General features: G+C 45.1%; 1 protein-coding gene across 4 annotated transcripts in view; it reads left to right on the top strand.

The window, feature by feature from the left end:
* Positions 1–25,028, top strand: part of LOC138650247 (protein mono-ADP-ribosyltransferase PARP14-like) — a 155,513-nt gene extending 130,485 nt beyond the window's left edge. For all 4 annotated transcript variants that reach the window (XM_069740625.1, XM_069740624.1, XM_069740626.1 and 1 more), the window contains 4 exons: positions 18,495–18,554; positions 21,444–21,620; positions 23,616–23,809; positions 24,820–25,028. In XM_069740625.1, coding sequence (XP_069596726.1) covers positions 18,495–18,554; positions 21,444–21,620; positions 23,616–23,782 — 404 coding nt within the window. In that variant the 3' untranslated portion in view covers positions 23,783–23,809; positions 24,820–25,028. The remainder of the gene's footprint in view (positions 1–18,494; positions 18,555–21,443; positions 21,621–23,615; positions 23,810–24,819) is intronic.
* The last annotated feature ends 385 nt before the right edge of the window (positions 25,029–25,413 follow it).

The following is a 25,413-nucleotide window of genomic DNA, read 5'->3' as shown; positions in this document are numbered from 1 at the left end:
CGTCCCTGATAGGTGGACTAATAAACTTATCTCTGAACTTCATTGTTCGGTGTTGGCTGGTCATCCTGGAATCTTTGGTACCAGAGAGTTAGTGGCTAGATCCTTCTGGTGGCCATCTCTGTCACGGGATGTACGTACTTTTGTGCAGTCCTGTGGGATTTGTGCTAGGGCTAAGCCCTGCTGTTCTCGTGCCAGTGGGTTGCTTTTGCCCTTGCCGGTCCCAAAGAGGCCTTGGACACATATTTCGATGGATTTCATTTCTGACCTTCCCGTTTCTCAAAAGATGTCAGTCATTTGGGTGGTCTGTGATCGCTTTTCTAAAATGGTCCATCTGGTGCCCTTGGCTAAATTGCCTTCCTCCTCTGATTTGGTACCTTTGTTCTTTCAGCATGTGGTTCGGTTGCATGGCATTCCTGAGAATATTGTTTCTGACAGAGGTTCCCAGTTTGTTTCAAGGTTTTGGCGAGCCTTTTGTGGTAGGATGGGCATTGACCTATCCTTTTCCTCGGCTTTCCATCCTCAGACTTATGGCCAGACCGAACGAACCAATCAGACCTTGGAAACATATCTGAGATGTTTTGTTTCTGCAGACCAGGATGATTGGGTGTCCTTTTTGCCGTTGGCTGAGTTCGCCCTTAATAATCGGGCCAGCTCGGCTACCTTGGTTTCTCCATTTTTTTGCAATTCTGGGTTCCATCCTCGTTTCTCTTCAGGACAGGTTGAGTCTTCGGACTGTCCTGGTGTGGATTCTGTGGTGGATAGGTTGCAGCAGATCTGGACTCAGGTAGTGGACAATTTGATCTTGTCCCAGGAGAAAGCTCAACTTTTCGCTAATCGCAGACGCCGTGTGGGTCCCCGACTTCGTGTTGGGGATCTGGTTTGGTTATCTTCTCGTCATATTCCTATGAAGGTTTCCTCTCCTAAATTTAAACCTCGTTTTATTGGTCCGTATAGGATTTCTGAGGTTCTCAATCCTGTGTCTTTTCGTTTGACCCTCCCAGACTCCTTTTCCATACATAATGTATTCCATAGGTCGTTGTTGCGGAGATACGTGGCACCTATGGTTCCATCTGTTGAGCCTCCTGCCCCGGTTTTGGTGGAGGGGGAATTGGAGTATATTGTGGAGAAGATTTTGGATTCTCGTGTTTCTAGACGGAAACTCCAGTATCTGGTTAAATGGAAGGGTTATGCTCAGGAAGATAATTCCTGGGTTTTTGCCTCTGATGTTCATGCTTCCGATCTTGTTCGTGCCTTTCATGCGGCTCATCCTGGTCGGCCTGGGGGCTCTGGTGAGGGTTCGGTGACCCCTCCTCAAGGGGGGGGTACTGTTGTGAATTCTGTGGCTGAATTCACTCCTGTGGTCACAAGTGGTACTGCAGCTTCTGAGCTTCCTCCCTCAGGTGTTCTGGTGAGCTCGTTAACTACTTCACTACTTAACTCCGCCTGATGCTGCTATCCTTGCTCCTTGTCAATGTTTCAGTGTTGGATCTGAGCTTCTCCTGATTGTTCCTGTGACCTGCTGCTCTGTATAGCTAAGTGCTTTTTGCTTTTTGTTGCTTTTTTTCTGTCCAGCTTGTCTTTTGTTTTGCTGGAAGCTCTGAGACGCAAAGGGTGTACCGCCGTGCCGTTAGTTCGGCACGGTGGTTTTTTTTTGCCCCCTTTGCGTGGTTTTGCTTTAGGGTTTTTTGTAGACTGCAAAGTTCGCTTTACTGTCCTCGCTCTGTCCTAGAATATCGGGCCCCACTTTGCTGAATCTATTTCATCCCTACGTTTTGTCTTTTCATCTTACTCACAGTCATTATATGTGGGGGGCTGCCTTTTCCTTTGGGGAATTTCTCTGGGGCAAGTCAGGCCTATTTTTCTATCTTCAGGCTAGCTAGTTTCTTAGGCTGTGCCGAGTTGCCTAGGTAGTTGTTAGGCGCAATCCACAGCCGCTTTTAGTTGTGTTTAGGATAGGATCAGGTGTGCAGTCTACAGAGTTTCCACGTCTCAGAGCTCGTTCTTGTATTTTTGGGTATTTGTCAGATCACTGTGTGCGCTCTGATCGCTAAGCACACTGTGTTTCTGGATTGCCTTCATAACACCTGTCATTAGCAAACATAACACCTAGATTATTTGCTGCCTGGTTCCAGAAGAAGGATTCCTGGAGTCAGAAGAAGACTGCAGGCCAGAAGTAAGTGGAAAGCACAACATACTCAGCAGTAGGGTTGAGCGACTTTTAGTTTTTTAGGGTCGAGTCGGGTTTCGCGAAACCCAACTATCTCAAAAGTCGAGTCGAGTGAAATCGACCGATTATTGCGAAAAGTCGGGGATCGACCGAAACACGAAACCCAATGCAAGTCAATGGGGGAGCATAGTCGGCAGTGAGTGGAGGCCAGGAAAACATGTACAGTGCCCATTTTAATGGCAAAAACATACATTCTTGTTACTGAAGCTTGTCAATCTTAATTTACCTTATAATAATAGTAAGGCATTGGAAATTGGGGGTCATTTGGCTAAAGTTGTGGGGGGTAGGGCTGGTTCAAGTATTTAGTGGGCTCAGGAAATCTGGAGCACGTCACGGCAGTGGAGCAGGGAGAGGTAAGTATTTCAACTTTGCAAGTGCTGTGATCCTGAGCAAGCAGGGGGGCCCACTCGTTGGCATTGGCACTGGCAGAGGGCCCCTCAAAGTACGGCGGTGTGTTTGCACGGCGGGGGCGCCTCCCACCGGCAGCGACACTTTTGCGTACTATGAGGGGCTCTGTGCCAGTGACGTCGCCAACGAGTTCCTCCCCCACCCCACACACCTGATGAAGGAACCTGCACTTTCATCTGCACCTTCCTCTTTTTCCCCGTGTAAGGTGTTATGGTATGCGGGAAGGGTAACCTGACTTTCAGCAGGGTCACAATCTTGCTGTGTAGCGTGCACAGGGAATGTTGCGTTATGGGTCAATGTACCAGCAGACTCATCTATCACTGGCTGGGCAATGGGCAGGATGAGGAGGAAACACAGATATAGGCCCAAATAATAAAGTGGGCTAAATGCAGTTCAAAATTGGTAACAGAACTAATCAGGGTGCATTGCTTTGTTCAGTGGAGTACAACTGTAATGAGAGGCTGACACAGTGAGTAGGCCCAAATCAGTAAGTAGGCTAAATGCAGTTCAAAATTGGTAACAGAACTAAACAGCCGGCACTGGTTTGTTCAGTGTAGGAGAACATCAAGGAGCGGCAGACACCGTTAGTAGGGCCAACAAAACAAGTAGGCCAAATGCAGTGTTATATTAAAAACAATTTAACGAGAGCCTGAAGATATAAGCTAGGGAAAGGCAACCTGGAGAACACCTTGGAGCGGAAGACACCGTTTGTAGAACCCAGACCCAACTTGTAGGCCTAATGCAGTGTTGTTTCAACAACTACTTAACGAGAGGTTCAAGATAGAAGCTAGGGAGAGGCAACCTGGAGAACACCTTGGAGCGGCAGACACCGTCTCTACAAACCAGACCCAACTTGTAGGCCTAATGCAGTGTTGTTTCAACACCTACTTACTGAGAGCTTCAAGATAGAAGCTAGGGAGAGGCAACCTGGAGAACATCTTGGAGCGGCAGACACCGTCTCTACAACCCAGACTCAACTTGTAGGCCTAATGCAGTGTTGTTTCAACAACTACTTAATGAGAGCTTCAAGATAGAAGCTAGGGAGAGGCAACCTGGAGAACATGTTGGAGCGGCAGACACCGTCTCTACAACCCAGACCCAACTTGTAGGCCTAATGCAGTGTTGTTTCAACAACTACTTAACGAGAGCCTGAAAATGGAATTTCAGGACAAGAAACCATGAGAACAGCATGGAGCGGCATACACCGTTAGTAGGCCCCAACCACACTAGTAGGCCAAATTCAGTGTAATATTAACAACTACTTAAGGAGAGCCTGAAAATGGAATTTCAGGACAAGAAACCAGGAGAACAGCAAGGAGCGGCAGACACAGTTAGTAGGCCCCAACCCAACTAGTAGGCCAAATGCAGTTGTTCCATTTAACAACTATTTAACAAGAGCCTGAAGATAGAAGTTCAGGAAAGACAACCAGGAGAACACCTTGGAGCGGCAGACACCGTTAGTAGGCCCCAACCAAACTAGTAACCCCACTGCAGTTGTTCAATTAAAAAACTATTTAACAAGAGCCTGAAGATAGAAGCTCAGTAAAGGCAATCAGGAGAACACCTTGGAGCGGAAGACTCAGTTTGTAGACCACAACGAAACTTGTGGCCCCAATGCAGTTTTATAATTCTGACAGGCTGAAAACCAGCCTTTTTTTTTTATTTTTTTTTTTAGAGGAGGACAGCTGTATTAAGTGGTGCAGACAGACACTGCTAGTAGGCCTTACACCAGAAAGTAGGCTCACTGCAGGTTGAAAAAAGTTACATGGGTACACGGTCGGCATTGGTGTGCTCAGCGGAGGACAAATGGAAGGAGGGACCGCAGACACACTTAGTAGGCCTAAAATTAAAAAAAATAGGTTTAAAGCACCTTCGATTATGTGGCAGGGGTACACAGGCAGCATTGGTGTGGTCAGCGGAGGACGATTGGAAGGAGTGTCTGACACAGTTAGTACTCCCAAAAAATAAATAGTTGTTAATGTCTCGCAAAACAACAAAACCAAAAAACAAAAGGGTGGCATACTTATGTAGAGGGGTGGGCTCCTCTGCTGAGTTTCAGACATAGTAATTTGGCGCTAAGTATTTACTGGTGTCAATATAGGACACTGACCCTGACTATTTTAACTAGCATCATACATGTCAACAAATTGGTATTGTCAGTGCCAGGCATTGAAGGATGTCAGCGCATAGACTAAACATTGTTGGAGCTGTGAGAGATAATTTTGCAAGTGGTAGAGCACTGTTTGAGCTGGGGGGGAGGGAACTCTCTTGTGGCCGGCGGTACAGGCCCAGGGCCCCTCATGTTACAACGGTGTGTCTGACGTTGGGTGCGCGCCACCACCGCCAGAGACACTTTATTGTACTATGAGGGACCCAGTGGCAGTGCCGTCGACCAAAAGCGGGCACACCCACCTCTTCAGACAAACGGCACTCTCACGGGTGCTTGCGCCAAGTGGCGAGACCACGGCCCCGTGGGGGGAGTTAGCCCATTTAGGGAGGTGTAAACATGTCGTATGCTGGACAAAAAGCTGCTGAAAATTAAGAGATTGGAACAATCAGTAAGACCAGTCCACAAGCAAGACCTTTTTATAGGAAAGCTAGGTGTCAGCCGGGAAAGGTGGGGCAAAATAATTAGAAATCCATGAGTGGTTCATTTTAATGAAGGTTAGATCATCAACATTTTGGGTAGCCAGACGAGTCCTTTTTTCGGTCAATATTGAACCAGCAGCACTGAATACTCTTTCTGATAGCACACTAGCTGCTGGGCAAGCAAGCTCCTGCAATGCATATTCTGCCAATTCAGGCCAGGTGTCTATTTTGGATGCCCAGTAATCAAATGGGAATGACGGTTGAGGGAGAACATCGATAAGGGATGAAAAATAGTTAGTAACCATACTGGACAAATGTTGTCTCCTGTCACTTTGAATTGATGCTGCAGTACCTGTCCTGTCTGCGGTCTGTTATGAAAGGCAATTCAGTACCACAATGGACATAGCGGTCAGAGCACATGCAGTGATCTGACAATAACCCAAAATCATAGAACGAGCTCTGAGACGTGGGAACTCTGCAGACCGCAATCCCTAATCCTCTCCAAACAACACTAGAGGCAGCCGTGGATTGCGCCTAACTCTGCCTATGCAACTCGGCACAGCCTGAGAAACTAACTAGCCTGAAGATAGAAAATAAGCCTACCTTGCCTCAGAGAAATACCCCAAAGGAAAAGGCAGCCCCCCACATATAATGACTGTGAGTTAAGATGAAAAGACAAACGCAGAGATGAAATAGATTCAGCAAAGTGAGGCCCGACTTTCTTAACAGAGCTAGGATAGAAAAGGTAACTTTGCGGTCTACACAAAACCCTAAAGAAAACCACGCAAAGGGGGCAAAAAGACCCTCCGTACCGAACTAACGGCACGGAGGTACACCCTTTGCGTCCCAGAGCTTCCAGCAACAAATTAGACAAGCTGGACAGAAAAAATAGCAAACAAATAGCAAAGAAGAACTTAGCTATGCAGAGCAGCAGGCCACAGGAATGATCCAGGGAAAAGCAAGTCCAACACTGGAACATTGACAGGAAGCCAGGATCAAAGCATTAGGTGGAGTTAAGTAGAGAAGCACCCAACGACCTCACCAGATCACCTGAGGGAGGAAACCCAGAAGCCGCAGTACCACTTCCCTCCACCAACAGAAGCTCACAGAGAGAATCAGCCGAAGTACCATTTGTGACCACAGGAGGGAGCTCTGCCACAGAATTCACAACAGTACCCCCCCCTTGAGGAGGGGTCACCGAACCCTCACCAGAGCCCCCAGGCCGACCAGGATGAGCCACATGAAAGGCACGAACAAGATCGGGAGCATGGACATCAGAGGCAAAAACCCAGGAATTATCTTTCTGAGCATAACCCTTCCATTTAACCAGATACTGGAGTTTCCGTCTAGAAACACGAGAATCCAAAATCTTCTCCACAATATACTCCAATTCCCCCTCCACCAAAACCGGGGCAGGAGGATCAACAGATGGAACCATAGGTGCCACGTATCTCCGCAACAATGACCTATGGAATACGTTATGTATGGAAAAAAAATCTGGAAGGGTCAGACGAAAAGACACAGGATTAAGAACCTCAGAAATCCTATACGGACCAATGAAACGAGGTTTAAACTTAGGAGAGGAAACCTTCATAGGAATATGACGAGAAGATAACCAAACCAGATCCCCAACACGAAGTCGGGGACCCACACTGCGTCTGCGGTTAGCGAAACGTTGAGCCTTCTCCTGGGACAAGGTCAAATTGTCCACTACATGAGTCCAAATCTGCTGCAACCTGTCCACCACAGTATCCACACCAGGACAGTCCGAAGACTCAACCTGTCCTGAAGAGAAACGAGGATGGAACCCAGAATTGCAGAAAAATGGCGAAACCAAGGTAGCCGAGCTGGCCCGATTATTAAGGGCGAACTCAGCCAAAGGCAAAAAGGACACCCAGTCATCCTGATCGGCAGAAACAAAGCATCTCAGATATGTTTCCAAGGTCTGATTGGTTCGTTTGGTCTGGCCATTAGTCTGAGGATGGAAAGCCGAGGAAAAAGACAAGTCAATGCCCATCCTACCACAAAAGGCTCGCCAAAACCTTGAAACAAACTGGGAACCTCTGTCAGAAACGATATTCTCTGGAATGCCATGTAAACGAACCACATGCTGGAAGAACAATGGCACCAAATCAGAGGAGGAAGGCAATTTAGACAAGGGTACCAGATGGACCATCTTAGAAAAGCGATCACAGACCACCCAAATGACTGACATCTTTTGAGAAACGGGAAGATCAGAAATAAAATCCATAGAGATATGTGTCCAAGGCCTCTTCGGGACCGGCAAGGGCAAAAGCAACCCACTGGCACGAGAACAGCAGGGCTTAGCCCGAGCACAAATCCCACAGGACTGCACAAAAGCACGCACATCCCGCGACAGAGACGGCCACCAAAAGGATCTAGCCACTAACTTTCTGGTACCAAAGATTCCAGGATGACCAGCCAACACCGAACAATGAACCTCAGAGATAACTATATTGGTCCACCTATCAGGGACAAACAGTCTCTCCGCTGGACAACGATCAGGTTTATTAGCCTGAAATTTTTGCAGCACCCGCCGCAAATTAGGGGAGATGGCAGACACAATTACTGCTTCCTTGAGGATACCCGCCGGCTCAGACAAACCCGGAGAGTCGGGCACAAAACTCCTAGACAGAGCATCCGCCTTCACATTTTTAGAGCCCGGAAGGTACGAAATCACAAAGTCAAAACGGGCAAAAAACAGCGACCAACGAGCCTGTCTAGGATTCAAGCGCTTAGCAGACTCAAGATAAGTCAAGTTCTTATGATCAGTCAATACCACCACACGATGCTTAGCTCCTTCAAGCCAATGACGCCACTCCTCGAATGCCCACTTCATGGCCAGCAACTCTCGGTTGCCCACATCATAATTTCGCTCAGCAGGCGAAAACTTCCTGGAAAAAAAAGCGCATGGTTTCATCACTGAGCAATCAGAACCTCTCTGCGACAAAACAGCCCCTGCTCCAATCTCAGAAGCATCAACCTCGACCTGGAACGGAAGAGAAACAGCTGGTTGACACAACACAGGGGCAGAAGAAAAACGAAGCTTCAACTCCTGAAAAGCTTCCACAGCAGCAGAAGACCAATTGACCAAATCAGCACCCTTCTTGGTCAAATCGGTCAATGGTTTGGCAATACTAGAAAAATTGCAGATGAAGCGACGATAAAAATTAGCAAAGCCCAGGAACTTTTGCAGACTATTCAGAGATGTCGGCTGAGTCCAATCATGAATGGCTTGGACCTTAACAGGATCCATCTCGATAGTAGAAGGGGAAAAGATGAACCCCAAAAATGAAACCTTCTGCACACCAAAGAGACACTTTGATCCCTTCACAAACAAAGAATTAGCACGCAGGACCTGAAAAACTGTTCTGACCTGCTTCACATGAGACTCCCAATCATTCGAAAAGATCAAAATGTCATCCAAGTACACAATCAGGAATTTATCCAGGTACTCTCGGAAGATGTCATGCATAAAGGACTGAAACACTGATGGAGCATTGGCAAGTCCGAATGGCATCACTAGATACTCAAAATGACCCTCGGGCGTATTAAATGCAGTTTTCCATTCATCTCCTCGCCTGATTCGCACCAGATTATACGCACCACGAAGATTTATCTTGGTGAACCAACTAGCCCCCTTAATCCGAGCAAACAAATCAGATAACAATGGCAAGGGGTACTGAAATTTAACCGTGATCTTATTTAGAAGGCGGTAATCTATACAAGGTCTCAGCGAACCATCCTTCTTGGCTACAAAAAAGAACCCTGCTCCTAATGGTGACGATGACGGGCGAATATGCCCCTTCTCCAGGGATTACTTCACATAACTGCGCATAGCGGCGTGCTCAGGCACGGATAAATTAAACAGTCGACCTTTTGGGAATTTACTACCAGGAATCAAATTGATAGCACAATCACAATCCCTATGCGGAGGTAGGGCATCGGACTTGGGCTCATCAAATACATCCCGGTAATCAGACAAGAACTCTGGAACCTCAGAAGGGGTGGATGACGAAATTGACAGAAATGGAACATCACCATGTACCCCCTGACAACCCCAGCTGGACACCGACATGGATTTCCAATCTAATACTGGATTATGGGCTTGTAGCCATGGCAACCCCAACACGACCACATCATGCAGATTATGCAACACCAGAAAGCGAATAACCTCCTGATGTGCAGGAGCCATGCACATGGTCAGCTGGGTCCAGTATTGAGGCTTATTCTTGGCCAAAGGCGTGGCATCAATTCCTCTCAATGGAATAGGACACTGCAAGGGCTCTAAGAGAAACCCACAACGCTTAGCATACTCCAAGTCCATCAAATTCAGGGCAGCGCCTGAATCCACAAATGCCATGACAGAATACGATGACAAAGAACACAGCCCATTCAGACGTCTGTGTTCTTGCCGTTCAACTCTGGTCAAAGTCCTATCGCACTGCATAGGCTCAGGTTTAAGCTCAGGTAATACCGCCAAATGGTGCACAGATTTACGCTCACGCAAGCATCGACCGATCTGAATGGCCAAAGACATAGACTCATTCAAACCAGCAGGCATAGGAAATCCCACCATGACATCCTTAAGGGCTTCAGAGAGACCCTTTCTGAACATAGCTGCCAGCGCAGATTCATTCCATTGAGTGAGCACGGACCACTTTCTAAATTTCTGACAATATACCTCTATCTCATCCTGACCCTGACAAAGAGCCAGCAAATTTTTCTCTGCCTGATCCACTGAATTAGGTTCATCGTACAGCAATCCGAGCACCAGGAAAAACGCATCGATATTACTCAATGCAGGATCTCCTGGCGCAAGAGAAAATGCCCAGTCCTGAGGGTCGCCGCGCAAAAAAGAAATAACAATCAAAACCTGTTGAACTGGATCACCAGAGGAGCGAGGTTTCAAGGCCAGAAATAATTTACAATTATTTTTGAAACTCAGAAACTTAGTTCTATCTCCAAAAAACAAATCAGGAATAGGAATTCTTGGTTCTAACATAGATTTCTGATCAATAGTGTCTTGAATCTTTTGTACTCTTGCCGAGAGCTGATCCACAAATGAAGACAGACTTCTAATGTCCATCGCTACACCTGTGTACTGAACCACCCAAATGTCTAGGGGAAAAAAAAAGGCAAAACACAGTGCAAAGAAAAAAAAATGGTCTCAGAACTTCTTTTTTCCCTCTATTGAGAATCATTAGTACTTTTGTCTTCCTGTACTGTTGTGAAAGGCAATTCAGTACCACAATGGACATAGCGGTCAGAGCACATGCAGTGATCTGACAATAACCCAAAATCATAGAACGAGCTCTGAGACGTGGGAACTCTGCAGACCGCAATCCCTAATCCTCTCCAAACAACACTAGAGGCAGCCGTGGATTGCGCCTAACTCTGCCTATGCAACTCGGCACAGCCTGAGAAACTAACTAGCCTGAAGATAGAAAATAAGCCTACCTTGCCTCAGAGAAATACCCCAAAGGAAAAGGCAGCCCCCCACATATAATGACTGTGAGTTAAGATGAAAAGACAAACGTAGAGATGAAATAGATTCAGCAAAGTGAGGCCCGACTTTCTTAACAGAGCGAGGATAGAAAAGGTAACTTTGCGGTCTACACAAAACCCTAAAGAAAACCACGCAAAGGGGGCAAAAAGACCCTCCGTACCGAACTAACGGCACGGAGGTACACCCTTTGCGTCCCAAAGCTTCCAGCAACAAATTAGACAAGCTGGACAGAAAAAATAGCAAACAAATAGCAAAGAAGAACTTAGCTATGCAGAGCAGCAGGCCACAGGAATGATCCAGGGAAAAGCAAGTCCAACACTGGAACATTGACAGGAAGCCAGGATCAAAGCATTAGGTGGAGTTAAGTAGAGAAGCACCCAACGACCTCACCAGATCACCTGAGGGAGGAAACCCAGAAGCCGCAGTACCACTTCCCTCCACCAACAGAAGCTCACAGAGAGAATCAGCCGAAGTACCACTTGTGACCACAGGAGGGAGCTCTGCCACAGAATTCACAACAGCGGTCATTGCGAAATCACTCCACAACCTGGTCAGAAAACCCTTCTGTCCAATGCCACTTCTGATTTGTGCAACTCTAACACCTCTGCCCTGTAGCTCCCTGCAGCTCGTGTGAGAACCATCACCGGCGCTGTGTGCTGGGAATGCCTGAATCAAACGGTCTACAAGATTTGCTTGTTTGGTTGCTAATATTTGTTCGAGGTTCTCATGTGGCATGATATTTTGCAATTTGCCTTTATAGAGAGGATCAAGGAGGCAGGCCAACCAGTAATCATCATCGGTCATCATTTTAATAATGCGTGGGTCCCTTTTGAGGATACGTAAGGCATAATCCGCCATGTGGGCCAAAGTTCCAGTTGTCAAATCTGCGGTTGTGCTGGGTTGAGGGGCAGTTTCAGGCAAATCTACGTCACTTGTCTCCCTCAAAAAACCTGATCCCGGCCTTACAACGCCACCAGTTGCTATTGGCCCCGGAGAAGCTTCCTCATTCAAAAAATACTCATCCCCATCATCCCCCTCGTCCTCCTCCTCTTTGCCCGCTACCTCGTCTTGTAGACTGCCCTGACCAGACAATGGCTGACTGTCATCAAGGCTTCCCTCTTCCTCGGCTGCAGACGCCTGCTCCTTTATGTGCGTCAAACTTTGCATCAGCAGACGCATTAGGGGGATGCTCATGCTTATTATGGCGTTGTCTGCACTAACCAGCCGTGTGCATTCCTCAGAACACTGAAGGACTTGACACAGGTCTTGTACCTTCACCACTGCACACCTGACAACTCCATGTCTGCCATCCAACTGCCTGCCCGTGTATGTGTATCCTCCCACAAACACATAACAGCACGCCTCTGTTCGCACAGTCTCTGAAGCATGTGCAGTGTGGAGTTCCACCTTGTTGCAACGTCGATGAGTAGGCGATGCTGGGGAAGGTTCAAAGACCGCTGATGGTTCTGCATATGGCTGGAGTGCATGGGCGAACGGCGGATATGCGAGCAAAGTCTGCGCACTTGGAGGAGCAGGTCGGGTAACCCCGGATAACTTTTCAGGAAGCACTGCACCACCAGGTTTAAGGTGTGAGCCAGGCAAGGAATGTGTTTCAGTTGTGAAAGGGCTATGGCAGCCATAAAATTCCTTCCGTTATCACTCACTACCTTGCTTGCCTCAAGATGTACAGTGCCCAGCCATGACTGAGTTTCTTTCTGCAAGAACTCGGACAGAACTTCCGCGGTGTGTCTGTTGTCGCCCAAACACTACATTGCCAATACAGCCTGCTGACGCCTGCCACTAGCTGTCCCATAATGGGACACCTCGTGTGCAACAGTGGCAGCTGTGGATGGAGTGCTCGTGCGACTGCGGTCTGTGGACGAGCTCTCGCTTCTGCAGGAGGACGATGAGGAGGAGGAGGGGGGGCGAACGCCTACAGCCAACTGTTTCCTAGACCGTGGGCTAGGCAGAACTGTCCCAATATTGTTGTCCCCTGTGGACCCTGCATCCACCACATTAACCCAGTGTGCCGTGATGGACACGTAACGTCCCTGGCCATGCCTACTGGTCCATGCATCTGTTGTCAGGTGCACCTTTGTACTCACAGATTGCCTGAGTGCATGGACGATGCGGTCTTTTACATGCTGGTGGAGGGCTGGGATGGCTTTTCTTGAAAAGTGTCGACTGGATAGCTCGTAGCGTGGTACAGCGTAGTCCATCAGGGCTTTGAAAGCTTCGCTTTCAACTAACCGGTAGGGCATCATCTCTAATGAGATTAGTCTAGCAATGTGAGCGTTCAAACCCTGTGTACGCGGATGCGAGGATGAGTACTTCCTTTTCCTAACGAGAGTCTCATGTAGGGTGAGCTGGACTGGAGAGCTGCAGATCGTGGAACTAGCAGGGGTGCCGGTGGACATGGCAGACTGAGAGAGGGTTGGAGATGGTATTCTTGCTGGTGCCCTACATACAGTGTTTCCTACTACGAAACGGGTGATTCCCTGACTGCTTTGGCCTGGCGACGAAATCTGCACATTTACTGCAGGTGGTGCGGGAAATGGTGGGCTTAAAGTGAGGGAAGGGATGTAGCGTTGCTGACTAGCTTCATTGGCCGAGGGTGCTACAACCTTAAGGGACGTTTGGTAGTGAGTCCAGGCTTGCAAATGCATGGTGGTTAAATGTCTACGCATGCAACTTGTATTTAGACTTTTAAGATTCTGACCTCTGCTTAAGGTAGTTGAACATTTTTGACAGATGAATTTGCGCTGATCATTTGGATGTTGTTTAAAAAAATGCCAGACTGCACTCTTTCTACTATTGGATACCTTTTCAGGCATTGCAGACTGAGCTTCTTTAACCGGATGTCCACGCTGTCCTACAACTGGTTTTGGTTTTGCCACGCATTTTTGGCCAGATACGGGCCTGGCAGATGGAACCTGTTGCGATGTTGATGCCTTCTGCGGCTCCTCCTCCTCCGCTTCAGAGCTACTGCCGCCTGCACCCTGTTCCCCCAATGGCTGCCAATCGGGGTCAACAACTGGGTCATCTATGACCTCCTCTTCTATCTCGTGTGCAACTTCGTCTGTGTCACCGTGTAAGCCGGTGGTATAGCGTTCGTGATGGGGCACCATAGTCTCATCAGGGACTGATTCTGGATCAGTACACTGCGAGGGCAATGTTCTGGTCTGAGTCAAAGGAACAGCATAGTAATCTGGCTGTGGCTGTGCATCTGTGCACGCCATGTCCGATTCAACTTGTAATGGGCATGGCCTGTTAACTGTTTCACTTTCTAACCCAGGAACGGTATGTGTAAAGAGCTCCATGGAGTAACCTGTTGTGTCGCCTGACGCATCCTTCTCTGTTGTTCTTGGTGAAGAAGACAAGGAAGCGACTTGTCCCTGACCGTGAACATCCACTAACGACGCGCTGCTTTTACATTTAGCAGTTTCAGAAGAGGAGGCGAAAGAGCTAGAGGCTCAGTCAGCAAGGAAAGCCAAAACGTGTTCTTGCTGCTCCGGCTTTAAAAGCGGTTTTCCTACTCCCAGAAAAAGGAGCGTTCGAGGCCTTGTGTAGCCAGACGACGAACCTGGCTCAACAACTCGAGACTTAGGTGCTATATTGCTTTTCCCACGACCACCTGATGCTCCACCACCACTACCATCATTACCAGCTGGCAATGACCGCCCACGGCCACAACCTCTTCCACCAGACTTCCTCATTGTTTGAAAAACGTAACCAAACTAACGGTATTTGTTACTGTAAAACCAGTTACAAGGTGAACTCAAACTTCTGTTGGATTTATATATCCCTTTATAGGTGGGTGAGACTGCAGGGAAAATCAGGCCCAATGTATAACAGTACACAGCTTCAGTGGCAGACAGATATGCCACTAACAGGACTGACGCTGGTGCAGACAATAACAATTAAAATCTCCCCCTTTTTATTTTTTCTGGGAGAATATTGAAGAAATGTGGCCCACCCTTATACAGTATATGTTCTGTGGCACAAAATTAGAGACAGATGCCACACACAGCACTGGCAATGAGGAAGAATTGCCAATCTTAATCTCCCACTATTTTTTTTTTCAGGGAGAATTTAAAAGAAATCTGGCCCAGTATTACACACTAGGTTTAATGTGGCACAAAATTTGAGACAGGTGGCACACACAGGAGTGGCACTGAAGCAGAAATGCCAATCTCAATCTCCCACAATTTTTTTTTCAAGGAGAATTTAAAAGAAATCTGGCCGAGTATTACACACTAGGTTTAATGTGGCACACAATTTGAGACAGGTGGCACACACAGGAGTGGCACTGAAGCAGAAATGCCAATCTTAATCTCCCACTACTTTTTTTTTCCAGGGAGAATTGAAAAGAAATCTGGCCCAGTATTACACACTAGGTTTAATGTGGCACAAAATTTGAGACAGGTGGCACACACAGGAGTGGCACTGAAGCAGAAATGCCAATCTTAATCTCCCACTATTTTTATTTTTTCAGGGAGAATTGAAAAGAAATCTGGCCCAGTACTACACAATAGGTTTAATGTGGCACAAAATTTGAGACAGGTGGCACACACAGGAGTTTCACTGAAGCAGAAATGCCAATCTTAATCTCCCACTATTTTTTTTTTTTCAGGGAGAATTTAAAAGAAATCTGGCCCAGTATTACACACTAGGTTTAATGTGGCACAAAATTAGAAACAGATGCCACACACAGCACTGGCACTGAGGCAAAATTGCCAATCTTAATCTCCAACTATTTTTTTTTTTATTTATGGTAGAATTGGCAAGAAATCAGGCCCACTGTTAGACTGTATGTTTTCTGTGCCAGAAAATGAGACACAGATGCCACACACAGGACTGCCACTGATACAGATTTGCCAATTTTAATCTGCACCCTTTTTTTTTTTTTTCTTCAGGGAGACTAGTGAATAAATCTGGGCCACTTTATTAGAGTATATTTTCTGTGGCAGAAAGTGGCTTGAAGAGATATAACGAAACAAACAAAAAAAAAAAAAAAAAAGGGACTGTCCTACAATTACTATCTCCCTTCAGTAATCTCAGCAATGTATGGCAGGCAGCAATAACAAGGAGTGGACTGCTGCACAAAAAAGTCAAAAGTGTGGACAAACAAACAAGAAAGCTGTGCAGAAAGGAAGGAGCAACAGGATTTGTGCTTTGAAAAAAGCAGTTGGTTTGCACAGCGGTGTACAAACAGCAATGCAGCTATCAGGGAGCCTTCTAGGGCAGCCCAATGAGCTACAGCGCTGAGGAAAAGAAATGTAGCCTCCACTGTCCCTGCTAAGAAAAGGTGGTGTTGGACAGTGGAAATCGCTACAGCACAAGCGGTTTGGGGGTTAATGTACCCTGCCTAACTTTATCCCTGCTTCTGACGAAGCGGAAGCAACCTCTCCCTATGCTCAGATCAGCAGCAGTAAGATGTCGGTCGGCGGGAACGCCCCTTTATAGCCCCTGTGACGCCGCAGAAAGCAAGCCAATCACTGCAATGCCCTTCTCTAAGATGGTGGGGACTGAGACCTATGTCATCACGCTGCCCACACTCTGCGTCCACCTTCATTGGCTGAGAAATGGCGCTTTTCGCGTCATTGAAACGCGACTTTGGCGCGAAAGTCGCGTACTGCATGGCCGACCCCACACAGGGATCGGGTCAGGTTTCATGAAACCCGACTTTGCCAAAAGTCGGCGACTTCTGAAAATGACCGACCTGTTTCGCTCAACCCTACTCAGCAGCACATCGGGACTGGGACACACCTTGTCTGTAGGATGTCAGGGCGAGAGGAGACCGAAGCTCGTCCACGACTACATCGTTTGAACATCTTACACAAGCATTGGCCATAACAGACATTACAACATCCGGTTGTGATTTGGTCCAAATAAATGCCACTACTGCCTACTTGTAGTCTCAAGCAGGACCGGACCAGAACTGAAATTCAGCCGTGGCATTTGAAAGTACATAGACCCACTCGCTATGTGGAGAAGGTGAAATTTGTTTGTGCACTTGTGGCTAATCGGAATGTAGATCTAATGGACACAATACAAACTACTCTGAAGTGCATTGATGAGTGATGGTTGGGAGGAAGGGAAATATTTGCATGGCTCAAAATATAATGATCTTTATGACACAAATAAAAATCAATCAAGCAAGTACCACCACATAGTAATTATGCCCTCATTGTACTCAGAAAGAGGAATAGTTCCCCCTGTGTGCCATCACATAGTAAAAGTGCCCTCTCTGTGCTTCACACCATAGTCCTAGTTCCAAGATTTCACCCACCCTTGTGCAATCTTCATAGATTCTACTTGGCAGCTGAGATTTGACCTGTCAGTAAGCGGGCACTGGGTATCTAAAGCGAAATAGATTGGTGCTTCACCCCAATAAAAATGTTACCTATGTTACTTTTCTCATGATTGACACATCTGATCTCTACAACATATCATTTTTAATGCAGGACAAGCCTATACAGTCATACTACGAACTGAAAACCAAAACGATAGCACCAAGTCTTTTATAACTGATTGCCAGCGATGAGCAATTGAACACTATAAAAAGGATGCCCAATTTTTGGAGCACTTGCAGCGCTCTATCATATATAGCAGCTCATTGCTGGCAATCCCTTGATGAACCCCTTTGGACCCACAAAAGGGTGGGAAACGCGTCGGGATAGGGTCTAGCAATTTTGGTTGCTCTAAGTATTCATCTGTCTAAGCTATGGCCTATTGTATCATTGTGCTCTATGAACAATCTACTGTGCTTTAATACATGTTGAAGCACAATATTTAAACTATCTGTACAAAGTTTTACATATTGAAAATTTCTTGTATGTTCTATACAAAGGAGCTTTGTGTATTTGTGGCTTCCACCTTTGGAGCATTTAATATTTTCTTTGAATACCACAGTCTATGTATACAGTGTATATAGGTATATTACTCTTATCTGATCAATGAATGCATTATATATCATAGGACAGGAATAGTCCATAGAAAAACGGTACTTCTTTTTGGAAACTATCTGTTTTATGGTATTTTAGCTTTATGGTATTTTCTTGATCCACAATTTATGATACTTTTCTTTGCACATCATTACAAGATATCCTGTTGCTAGAGCGTTTGAGTGACACCTTTACATATTTTGTTTATGTGGAGCCCTAACCATATGTTGGCCCCAAAGGTCATTAAAAGAGCACGTACGGATCAAACCTTTATCTGCACTAACAGCACTTTATATTCATAGCTGTTTGGTGGTGGCTTTTGATAGGGATTCCTGTGGAGGGTCATATAGGGTCAGTTGACGTGGAGCGGGGGCGCCATATCGCTTCCCAGGGTGCCAACCTCCGCTGCAAGGAAGGGACTCTTTTTAGGGTAAGGCACTATCTATCCTCCCTAGTTCACTCCTTAATGTTTATTATTTGGTTTCAAAACATTTCTTTGACACCGTGGTTGTGCATTGATTACTATTTTTTGTGTGTTACTGATGGAATCTAACCTAGACCCTCCATTTTTCCCTTTTTTAATAGAATAGAGAACACTAATTTTTTGGCTTTTGATACTTTTAATACATATTAATAAAAGGTATTTTTTAGGTCTTTTTTTTGTTTATGGTTTTTCAGTCATACTACGAATCCCAGAAGTGGAATTGCTAATGAACTTATATAACTGTTGATATCATAAGTTACCAGCTTGGTTCATATTACTTATCATATGTAACTTCATTCCCTCCCACAGCCGAAGCAAGAAGCATTTTTACAGCAGCTGGAGCTGACATTGTTAGGAAAGCCCAAAGAGGTAGGTACGCTACTGAGCTCGCCATGTTATTTCTAATTAAATCATTTACTGCAGTTTTGATATAAGAATACTCCAATTATAATCATTAAAATCAATCATAATTGTGTTTAAATGAGAATGAATATACAGGGTGAGACTATGAAAAAAATAACCCTTACCAAACCCATATTTTTAGGCCATCAGGCAGTTGTTGCTGCAGCTCGTGAGAATTTTCGGTGTGCCTCTACCAATAGTTCTGAAAATTAATACATCTTAATTAATAAATTAAAAATTAATAATCCACACGTCATTGGCAATGTATTGTAACCAATTCAAATGGCCATTTAAGATCATATTCAGTAGCCAATTGAAATGTGCCACATACGTCTTCTTATCCCCCTCCTTAAACTCTTACACAACTGACATTCCTATGACTGAAGGTAATGTGATTTCAATAGTTGTCGATATTTTGCTCTTACGTGCATCTGCTGGGATCACATATGGAGATTTCCTCAGGCTTCTCCTGCTGCTGTCACACTAGCAGTATTTGGTCAGTATTTTACATCAGTATTTGTAAGCCAAAACCAGGAGTGGAACAATTAGAGGAAAAGTATAATAGAAACATATGCACCACTTCTGCATTTATCACCCACTCCTGGTTTTGGCTTGCAAATACTGATGTAAAATACTGACCAAATACTGCTAGTGTGACGGCAGCCTCATAGTGCTCTCCTGGATGTCTGCAACAACTATAGGTGTCTGAACATATTGTCTTCTATTCATATTGTATCAGAACCAGGGGAAAAGTGGTGGTTGGTGTGTGCAGTTCCCCTCGGCGCCGGTCTTATACTATGTAAATAGACCAATCAGGCAGTTTGATATCAGGGAACTGTGTATTTCCCTTGCTCTATGGATTTTGATATATTCAGTATTTGATATTTTTGGTACCGACAGCCATTTATTTGTGAGACACAGAAAAGGTGAGCAGATGGTTTCTACGTGTGTGGTGCCCACCGTGAAGCATGGAGTTTTGATGTTTGGGGTGCTTTGCTTGAGACACTATCACAAACCAGTGATACTTTGCTTGTGATTTACTGGTGACACTATTATGTCGCATCATGCCATCATTCAGCAAGGCATCCAGATGAAGCAGAGATGGATTATGATGCCTCTCCATTACTAACCTCTGGGCTTGATGTCAGCTGACATTACAAAGCTGACATCAACCCCAACCCTATTATCCCACTTGCCACTGCCACAGGGAAAGTGGGAAAAGCGGGGGCTAAGCGCCAGATGTGCCATTTCAGGGTGGCTGAGAGCTGATGTATTTCGTATGGGAGGGGGCCAATATACATGGCCCCTTTTGATGATATTAATATTAGCTCGGAGCTGTCTGTATAGCCTTTTATGGTTTTTGATAATAGGGGGACCCCACATAAATTTATTTTGGGAGTCTCCCCTATAATAACCAGTAAAGGCTAAACAAACAGCTGTGAGCTGATATTAATAGCCTGTGAACATTTATGGCTATTGGCCCTTTTCCCAGAATCTTCAGCCCCCAGTGGTCGACTTTCTCTCTGCTGGTTCAAAAAAATTACACGGGAGCCCACAACATTTAAAAAAAAAATTATTTATTGTATACACAGCGGGTGCTGAATACAGATCCCATCATTATCGCCTGGTCGCGCTGATCTTACGGAGACCAGGCAACAATGATGAGAGCTGTCTTCAACAGCCGGCGCCTGGGAACAGTGCTAACTGTACTGCTTTTCCCCAACACCAGTACGTGTCACACGTACAGTACACAGATACAACACAGATGTGACACATGGACAGCAAACGGAGACACGGATGTCACATACGTATATATGGATGGCATACAGACCATGGATCTCACCAGTACTGGTTTTTCCTGTACAGGAATCACCAGGACGTGTGAAAGGGACCTAAGACAATGTACCAAGTTGTCTAGCAGAAATTGTAGCAAAGCAAAGGAGGAGTCATGATGGGCAGCATATCGTCAACAATGGAAGACAGACAGAAGTCAGGGCAACTGGCAGACTAATAGTCGAGGCTGACCATATCATCCAGGTCTGTAACGTAGTAGTGTAAGGCCTCCTTCACGGAACCGTATAAAACACGTGCGTGAAAAACCAGCAACGGTGTCATCTGAGGGCAGCATGGTGGTGCAGTGGTTAGCACAGCAGCCTTGCAGCGCTGGGGTCCTGGGTCCTAATCCCACCCAGGACAACATCTGCAAAGAGTTTGTATATTTGCGTGGGTTTCCTCCGGGTACTCCGGTTTCCTCCCACATTCCAAAGACATACTGATAGGGATTCTAGATTGTGAACCCCATCTGGGACAGTGATGATAATGTGTGAAAAACTGTAAAGCGCTGCGGAATATGTTAGCGCTATATAAAAATAAAGATTATTATCTGTGTGCCTGTTTTTACCATCAGTGTTTTTCAGGTATGGATAAAGAAATAAATTACAATAAATTGTCTATTGTCTATATTTTGCAATGTTACACATGGACAGCACACAGATTGTACACTACTGCCATCCATGTGCTGTATGGTTTTTAACTGACCCACAGACTTGTAATGGCCCTTGTCCTCCATGTTGCTGGAAAAAAAACAGACATATCTCTGTGTATTTTGCACCGACACACTAAGTGGAGGAGGGGTCTCCCAAAAATCAGTCAGTTAAATAAACACTTGATTGTATGTTTTCAACCTCCTAAGCAAGGTCTCTTCTTCTCTACACGGTCAAGAACAAACATCTGACATGTTAACCATGCAGACTATTTTTGTGAATAGACTTATTTTCTCCATCTTTAGTATTCATCTTCGTTCCTTGGATAATTCCATCATAAAAACGTCTTGTCATGTTTCTGTTCCAATCTCAGGTCATAACTCTGGAGAGAAGTTGGTAATGACTACAGCGGGTCCTCTGCCGTGTACATGGATTCTGCACTGTAATTGTAATAGTAACCTAAAAAGCATCTCTCCTCTAATGAAAGAAATCCTAGACAAATGTGAACACATGGGACTGAACTCTGTGGCTATGCCGGCTTTTGGGACAGGCAAGATTGCTTTTTGACTATGCATTGAGGTGGTATTGGTGGCGTTCCTTCTTTTCCTTATGCTTTGCAGTTCTGTACAGCTTATGTAAATCTTCTACAGCGCTGCCAGGGGAAATAAAGCATTACAACTGGCACATAGACATGCATGTTCTCTGTAATTCATGGACATCGGGGGTCATTCGGGGAAAGAGGTGCTATTTGTAGCCACTCTTCAATCTTTGGCTTAGAAATAAGGACCCAGAATCATATTGCATACATTTCACAGTTATACATCACACTGTTCTGAATTTTTACATAAATCTGAAAATTGTCTCTTCAGAGAAGAAGAGGACTAGAACTCTAGTGTCACCTATTGGAAGTAGCAATCCTAACAGTCAATGTCACCCCTTTAACGAGCCTTGTCACATGACTTAGGATAATAGCCAAACCAGAATCTCAATTTGCAGACACTGTGCTTTGGGGTACTGCCCCTCGTCAGTGCACAGTAGAGATCTGGTTTGGCTGATTGAGAGGCATCTGAATGGGATCCACGAAGTATCGTTTCTCCTTGCGGAGAGTGACATGATAAGCATGTCGAGGTGAGGAGACTTAAAGCCGCAATGCTCCTCTGGGAAATATGCAAATTGTCTCTTCAGAGAGGAAGAGAACTATAACTCTAGTGCCACCTATTGGAAGTGACGAGGGGCAGTACCCCGAAACACAGTGTCTGCAAATTGAGATTCTGGTTTTGCTATTATCCTAAGTCATGTGACAAGGCTCGTTAAAGGGTCGACATTGACTGTTAGGATTGCTACTTCCAATAGGTGGTACTAAAGTTCTAGTCCTCTTCCTCTCTGAAGAGACAATTTGCATATTTTCCAGAGGAACATTGCGGCTTTAAGTCTCCTCACCTCAACATGCTTATCATGTCACTCTCCGCAACGAGAAACGATACTTCTTGGATACATAAATCTGAAAAATCCAAGGCACATGCGTTCCTTTTGTATGTGGCTTGTAAAATGCCCTTTGTGGCTGAAACATCCCTTTTTTGTATCCTCTACATACAGTATGTAGCAGTATCTTAATAGAGAACTTCCTGGAGGAGACCATCAGATTTAGTAACTTAGGCCGGGATCACACACAGCGAGATACGGCCGAGTCTCGCAGGTTAAAACCAAGCTCTGGCACTCCGGAGCGGAGCGTGCGGCCGCATAGCAATACATGGAGCTGCACGCTCCACTCTGGAGTGCCGGTGCCAGAGCTTGGTTTTAACCTGCGAGACTCGGCCGTATCTCGCTGTAGTGTGACTCCGGCCTTAGCAATATCGTGGGGAGTTGCACCAAGACTGCACAGACTTGCTGCATGGGACTATAGCATTTTGATCTGAATTTTTCCATAGTAGTCACCAATGCTTTTCCAATATTGGGGAATCATGCAAATGGCAAGACTTAAAATAGTCAACAAAAAATATTTTCCTTGACCAAGTGAGAGGAATGTCTTCATCTGTGATACTTTATACCCATCAACTGTTGTTGGGCCGCTATTTTTTCTTTGGTTTTAGCATTTGTCACCTTAAGCGAAAAGAAAAATGGCATTGCTCCCCAATATGAACAGAAAAGACCTTTCTATATAATGGTGTCGAATAGGTGTATGACACCTCACATTGGCCAAAGGAATGCAACATTAATCAGACACAAAGATCTTGACAGCAACCAACAATTTCATCCAATCACTTGCCTTCGTTATCTCTGATTGATGTTGGATGAAGCTTTATTTATGGCCTGAACAGACTAGAGTAACCTCACCTGCAGAACATTTTTGTACAATAATTTGCTAGATACAAATGGGAAAGGATGCATTAGCCAACCCTGCAATAATCAGGAAGGTGACCACAGAGATGGGTCATACCACCTTATAGCAGATGCTGCCATGTAGGTCATCTAATCCCTCTGTGTCAAGAGTCATTTGAAACTCTACCATGATGTGATTTTTATTTCTTGATTTTTTTCGTTACAGGTGAATGCAAGTTACGTCCTGAGGCTGTAGCCAATGAAATGATGAAAGGCATCTTATCTGTTGTAAAGAATCAAAATCTCACATGCCTGTCCTGTGTGCGGCTCATTACATACAAGCCGTATATTTACCATACTTTCTGTGCTGAGCTCAGAAAACATTTCATCTGATGGATGAATAAAGTTTCATTTGTATGGGTGAGTGAAAACATAAACCGTTCATACCACCATAGCAATCTCAAGAATGGACCCCCGCCTTGAATGGAGGTGCACATGCTAGACCTTAACTTCATTGTCTATGGGACTATGTGAAATAGCAGAACACTGTATCCTATAGACAATGAAAGAAGTGTAGACTGAGCATGTGCACAACCATTCAAGATAGGGCCCTGCTCCTATTGTACTGCTGGGAATCCCAAAGGTTAGACTCTCAGCAATCAGTGGTCTGAAAAAGTTAGAATTACAAGATGTTTTTGCTATAAAGAAAAACATTAAAGGGTTATTACTAATTTAAAAAATCTATCTAAAATCATTTTAATGAAGTGGGAGTAGATAAGATTTTTTTTTTTTTCAATTAAATCATGAAGTTTTTTTTCTTGGAAGACAACTGAAGTGAGCAAAGCAATAAGATGATTGTCCTGGGTTGAGCTTTAGAAACCTCCAAAGATGAGCTGTTGTCAATCCACCATGTACTTCCTCACCAGGAACAATGTAGTATTATAGGTCAACCCTGTGATGGACAGGTTAGGACTGTGACACTAATTGCATGCAGGAACTGAACAAGCAGTGTTCATCTTCTTTGTTGGCTGGGCCTCTACATAACAATGGAAGCCTTGAATGTAACAGAATCTTTCGAGAATCACAAATCTTGGTGGAATCATCATTTTGATGTGCAAATTGCCTCTTCTGAGAAAAAGAGGACTTGAACTCTATAGCGCCACCTATTGGAAGTGTGGCGCTATAGAGTTTAAGTCCTCTTTCTCAGAAGAGGCAATTTGCATATTTAATTTCCCAGAGGAGCATTGCACGGTGAATAAGCCTCCTTACCTTGACAAGCCAGCTGGTATGTCACTCTCCATAAGGAGAAATGTTACCCATTTTGATGTGAGAATTAATAATTGTGATATTAATAATGAAAACAATTATTTTAGTTTTTTTTTCCGGAAATTATATCGTAAGAAGTGATTGTATACGATTTCTTTTTACAGGTTGATTATTTAAGGAATCCCTCACCATATTCGTGCCAGGACTAACAAACCATATCGTTGGTGGAACTCAAGACTCATCAGGTTGCGTCAGCTATGAGAAAGTCTCCACTGACCGAACCTTCTCATACACCGTTATCTCTCTTGGGCAAGGGACAGAAAACTGAATTCAACATTTTAAGTTTTGTGATGTTTAATATCTTTCCACCATTGCCTTTTGTAAGTTTCTGATTTACACATGTTGGAAGTAAGGGAACTATATACCATACAGGCTAAATTCATAGCCCACCACAAGAAAGAAACGAACAGCGTGGTCAAGACTATGAAAAGCCAGGAGACCATTATCTAAACATATGTGCATCTAAGTATTCCATATTTGTATTATCGGCATTCAATACTTTTTTTTACTTCTGATGTAGGGGTTTGACCAGGTACAAATGTGCACACAGGCTCTCCATACATGTGTTGTGACTGTGAGACAGCCGCGACACATGCACCTAATCAGGCGGCGCGCTCCAGGTTCCCTCTGCAGCTTATTCGGTAAGCGCTATATCTTCCCGAATAAGGAGGGAGCCGAACATATTCATTCATCTCTAC

Source organism: Ranitomeya imitator, chromosome 1 (genome assembly GCF_032444005.1).
Source record: "Ranitomeya imitator isolate aRanImi1 chromosome 1, aRanImi1.pri, whole genome shotgun sequence".
Lineage (NCBI taxonomy): Eukaryota > Metazoa > Chordata > Amphibia > Anura > Dendrobatidae > Ranitomeya > Ranitomeya imitator.
Note: the sequence above shows the minus strand (reverse complement) of the source record. Positions and strands in the feature narration are given on the sequence as shown.